This window comes from Trachymyrmex cornetzi, unplaced genomic scaffold (assembly GCF_001594075.2).
Source record: "Trachymyrmex cornetzi isolate Tcor2-1 unplaced genomic scaffold, Tcor1.1 scaffold335, whole genome shotgun sequence".
NCBI classification, from domain to species: domain Eukaryota; kingdom Metazoa; phylum Arthropoda; class Insecta; order Hymenoptera; family Formicidae; genus Trachymyrmex; species Trachymyrmex cornetzi.
This window is the reverse complement of record NW_017298058.1, coordinates 1206434-1212118: the sequence shown is the minus strand read 5'-3', so window position 1 is coordinate 1212118 and position 5685 is coordinate 1206434. Positions and strand designations below refer to the sequence as shown.

General features: G+C 45.5%; 1 protein-coding gene across 7 annotated transcripts in view; it reads right to left on the bottom strand.

Moving 5' to 3' along the window:
* sv (paired box protein shaven) overlaps positions 1-5685 on the bottom strand; it is a 110389-nt gene that overhangs the window by 21214 nt on the left and 83490 nt on the right. For all 7 annotated transcript variants that reach the window (XM_018510477.1, XM_018510478.1, XM_018510479.1 and 4 more), the window contains exon 4: positions 5060-5257. In XM_018510477.1, the coding sequence (XP_018365979.1) occupies positions 5060-5257 (198 nt within the window). The remainder of the gene's footprint in view (positions 1-5059; positions 5258-5685) is intronic.

The window sequence follows — 5685 nt, the reverse complement described above, 5'->3', positions numbered from 1 at the left end:
CCGCCGCCGCCGCCACTGCCGGCGTTTCCAACGTGGAGGCACCATCCCCCAGATCCTCCGCCCACCCCCGAGGGTGCTGCTGTGCCGGATAATGTAGGAGGGCCTCCTTCCCTTTCGCTCCCGCGCACCGCAAATATGGCTGCTTTAACGAAGTCCACGACCATGGTGCACCATATTGTTCTCTCTACAGCCATGTGTGAGCCGCTATTCGCTTAAACACCAACATCCTATCACCCTTCCAGGAGAGAAATCTTTGATTTTTAACTTGGTACTCAAAACTATCCTGTGTTATATTTTTTAAAATAAATAGTCAAAATATAAAGTACCATTTTGTTCTGTCAAAAACTCATTTTAGAACGACGTTTTAAAGCGACGTCTTGGACGTATAATTTTTTCAAGCATGTTCTCATATTATTGAGATAAAACGTAGATCAACGCAGATTTGTCACAAGAATTAGTTTTCTTCGAAATGGAAAACCAATTCCTTTGGTAGATGAGTTGAAGTCGAGATGACAAATGCGACGATTTGACGGCTTCCTGGAGGAGAAGAGTCCTCCCACGGCACTGCCAGTGGAATGGTAAATAAGCTCGTCGGGGGTAGGCAGAGCATTATTTATGGGGATGTAATTTAATAACCGAAAGATGAACAGGGAGATATAGCGGTGATGCCGGCCGGAAAGCCGAAAGTGGCATGAAAGTAACAGCCATCCCATTGGCTGTCCCTCTGTGTCTTTCTATGTCCTCCAGGAGAGCAGCCAGCCATATGGCCCGGGCCGCTTCTGCGCCACCACCTCGAGATTCCGGGGGTGCGAAATGATATGGAAGTAATGGAGAGCGAAGCAGAGCCGGTTGCGCCTCGACGGGAGATTGAGTCGCGCGATAGAAACGAAGCGACGCTGCTGCGCACCGGCACGAAAGAGCGATGACAGATTGATACAATTCCGGCGAGATTCGATGCGACAGATTTTCTGCCAACTGTTGTCGCCGCGCTGGTCATTACGTCGAATTAAAGTTACGACTGAAAATGTGATCGATCGTGCGGGGATCTCCGCGATCGCTTTTAGATCTTATTCATCCTTCTATTTTAAATGGACCTTATTGTGAATGGAATTTTAATTTATCGTATAATTTACCATTTGAAAAGTAGAAAATAAAATCGATAACTACGTGAAATTAAAATATAATAACAATAAGGTTTAATAAATTTAAAAAAGAACTGAACGAAAAAGGGCTACGAGCCTAAAAATTAGTCGTTATAAATTGGAAATTTTAAAAAGTCACAGAATAAAAACATGTCATTTCGTTATAATATAAAAATTTAATTTGCCGGTAATAAAACATAAACAAAACAAACGTTTCGATTCCTGTTGGATCAATGTTACAATACAAAAATGAAACGGTGAAGATATTGAAAAATTAGGATATAAAAATTATAATTCGTTCTCAATCGCAAAATTTATTATAATAAGACTCACAGTATTTAATATAATAAAAACACGCTCAGTATAACTTGAAATATACGTGATGAAATTAATTATTAATATTTGAAGGACAATTCTTGGATCTTCATCGCATAAAGGAGCTTTAAGCTCAACTTTTAATTTAAACATTGTCCAACGCTAGTATCCCGCGAACGAAGGATTCTCGACCGGAACAACAGGAAGTCAAGGGAGCGGCGGCTTCTTCCTTTGGCTCTGATATCGACTCTGTCGTAACTTGCGGCTTCGGAGGCGAATGCGAGAGGCACGCGAGAGCGTGACGTCGGGGGCTGCGTTGAGGAAACGAGAAGAAGGAGGCTGTGAACCCGGCGTAAAGCTTTCGGGCGAACCTCGCTCCTTATCGATCTGCTCCTGAGACTCCTCCGACTAAGAAGGAGGGAGAGAGAGATCGACACCAAGAAAGCGAGAGAGGGAGAGAGAGAGAGAGAGAGAATGGCTTGAGAGAGGGGCGGTGGGCCTTTGCGGGTTTGTATACGTGTAAGATAGACCTCGGTAGAAAGTCGCCTACTCGACCGTGACTCCGCAGTCGAAGCCGAGCCTATCAATATTTCCTCCCGAAATTCACCGTAGCTCCTTCGGCAATCCTTCTCTTTTTATATATTTTTTTAGACACTCCCAATTTCATCTTTGTCGATGTCATATCCTCGTAATAGATGCTTTCTCGACAGTGTATGACATTTTATACTTTTGATGGTTCAAACTTTTTTCACCTTCCTTTTAATTACTCTGGACTGGATATATTTACATTAATATTTACATTAAACGATTTCCAATTAATTTTATTCTTTTCATCCGTTAAATATATTAAATAAATTGTGGACACGAAATTCCTTTTACTAGAAAATTCCTTTTACTAGAAAAAGAAAAGCTATCTTCGTAAAAACCATGCGAAGGAAACGTTCTTTTTTAATCACGACAAGCATTCTGCGTTTCATAAAGAGCGCGCAATGAGAACAATAGGAAGAAGTCGCTGCGTCGGCGTCTTCAGCGAATAAAGAAGAGGCTCGGAACTGTTAGCGTCCAATCTTCTCTCCGTTTTTCGCCTATTTTTCCGCTCTCCTCAATCCTATCTCATACACGGGATATATAACTGTTATTTTTCGCGAAAACCACTCCATTATTTCGCTCTTCTGGTCCGCCTTTTTTTACCCCGCACGACTTCCATGCTGCTCTTCTACTCTCGCTCTTTCTCTTTCTATCCTACGTTCGCGGACGGTCTCATTTCGAAGTGCTCCGGCAAAGCAAGACAATACATTATATTAGCTGTATCATTATTTCTCCACCCCGAAGCTAGAAAAACCGGGACATGCTCATAATGGGAGAAATCTCGGTATACTACGCGCTCCGGTCGATGATGCACCCAGTTCCTGTTTCTTCGCGGCGAAATCCCATTTGATATCGAGACCATTCTCTCTCTTTGCACTCTTTTCTTTAAACTAACTTCCAGCTGCACCAAAGCTTCGTCGATGAAAGCACGATTCGATCGATTTGAAGATTTGCTTTTTTATTTCCTATTCTTTCGTTTCTATCTCCAGTTCCCCTTTGCCTTACCAATTGTCTACTATTGTCGCAGTATTTGTACGTGAAGCTTATACGAGATAAAGTCGTAAAATGTCAATCTCTGCGCCGTCATGCCGTTTGGACGATTTTGCTTTCCCTTCTCGAAACTGCATTGTCATCTCAATGAATTTTCATATCTGTCTATCAGATAGAAACTATATTCACTTGGACGCTTTGCGGAATAGCAATTAAAGTCTTTCTCTCGTTATCAATCGTTATACAATTAGCCTGCGGGAAGTACTGAGTGCGTGGGCATTTTCTAAAGGGACTCAAACGCGCGCGCGTTTCTATCCGTTGCTCGTCGAGCGGAAATGCATTTACTTGTACCGAATGGATAGGGCGGAAGGTTGCGGGTTCGGTGTACGTGAGTGGGTGATGGTACGTTGGATAGGTGCATGTAGATAGCGAGGTAGATAGGTAGGTAGGTAGGTAGGTAGGTTGGTAGGTAGATAAGTATCCGCGGAGTAAGTTTTTCCAGGCGATCTGCTCTCCGGATTCAGATCAATACCCGCCATCTGGGCCTCGAGTCAGGGGATAGGGACAAGGAGGAAAAGGAGTCTCGTGCGGTGGCGAGAAGGAGACCGTGGCCAAAAAGAGGAGGCGAAAGCGAGAGGGAGCGAGGAGTCAGGAGGAGGCAGGCGAGAGCGTGTGCCGGAGGTGGAGCCGGAGGTGGAGGAGTCACTCGAGCAACAAGCCACCGCCGCACCCTCGACTGCAATCCTAGACACATCGAAAACCTCGGCCAGAAAGTAATTCCTGTACCTACACACGCCCACGTTTCACGCTACCGTGACCGCACGACGAGGAATATAGAGGAAGAATGAAAATATGTGCGAGAGAGGTAACTCTTATGATGACAAAATAAGCTTGACGAAACACCAGGGAATGTGACGGGGAGACGTTAATTGCTTTCTATTTGGGTAACCACTGTTATGCGAGTTTATTAAAACTTTCTCTCGTGGCGTAACAATTACCTTATAGCTTGAGCTTTATCGTACGAAGAAAATCGTGAAAAAGAAGGGAAAGGAAAAATTAATTAAATCAAAGATTACCATTTCACGATTGAATCGAAAGAATGGATTTTTGCGGCGATTGAGATTCTCGGAGGAGAGTATATCGCAAATGTAATTGTGGCTAATCTCTCGCGCGCAACCGCGACGCGGAATTTAAATAAGCGGCCGCGCATAGCACTTACGTTGTTACGTGGGCGCTAACTCATTTGCGTGTGTTTCCATTAGCGGCTGCGACCCACAGAAATCGCGTTAGTGAATTTCACTTGCCAGCAATTCGATTCGCATTACGCTCTATTTCATTATCGGTTGCGTATACGCGCGAGAAAGACGGAGAGAGATAGCCTAGCCCTTGTAAACCAGACGGGAGATAAGGTCTTAAGTAGTGACTGATTAAATCTCGGGACATATGCGAGCCGATCAATGGTACCCTGGTGTCTCCTTCTCTCGGTCGCTTCTCTCTGCCCCTTCCTGTCCTACCTACCCACGCATTCCTTTTCCCGCTGTGTACCCTTGTAGCTTTTCAGTTGGCCGAAAGGGGATCGAGTCGTTCAGTTTGTGCGGTGCTGATACGCTGTAATGCTGTCCCACGGGAGCTCACTCCCCCTTGCTCTCGTAAGGGCGGCCCTATACAACCTAGAGTACTCGTGTTCCGTTGGCCCGCCGCATCACCGGCCGACGCAAAAACACTTGAATTAATCGGCCCGGTCCCGAAGGAACCTGCGAAAGGTCAATAGGATCGGGGTGACAGGCCGGAGCGTACTTATCTCAATGCACATGCGAGGGTGCACGCGAACTCTTTGCGCGCGCGAATAGCTGATCGCACCCCTATCGCTGGTGATCGGTTGAAGCATATGTCGCGATTCCTCGGGTAGTCATCGGGAACAACGTAATCATGTCTTTCACCGGCAATTAATGAGATGAAGTGACATTTTTCGATAAAACTGTGTCTTTATATATAGAATAGAATAGGGTATCAACACGACTCACCGATTGATGGAAGAGACGGATGGCACGTTGTCCTGCGAGCAAATGCCTTCGGCCAGTAACCTGTCCCTAATCTCCCACGCAAACATCGTCGGATTGTCCCTCTTATAATTAGCAATCGCATCGACGACCGGCGGCGTTGCTACTTTCGGCTTGGAGCCTCCTATGACACCGGCTTTGAAGCTACCGGTCTCATAATACCTGCAAAATAAAATTCACGTAACATTACAATTAATTATATATTTTATGAAATAATCGCAATTAACACGTGGAAGAAAGAAATCTATGGATCTGTCTTAAACTGTATTCGAAAGCGCAGTGTCGACAAGAAATCGGTCGCCAAAGTTCGCATTTTGTCTCTTTCTCTTTTACCCTATCACAGTACACGGGAGGTCGAGAGGGGAAAAAGAGAGAGGAACGAACGTTTTTCCCGCGGTGGGCGGCCAACGTCGGAATAACGAATCGCCGTCCAGCGGCGCGTCAACGACCGGCTGTTTTAAAACAAACGGCTTCTGGCCTCCCGCTGTTGCCTCCCTCTCTCTGCTCTTTGAATCTCTCTTCGTCCCTCTCGTTCTCTCATTCGTTCCTCTTCTCCCGGGCCTCCCACCGGCGGGGTGCGTATATATGCG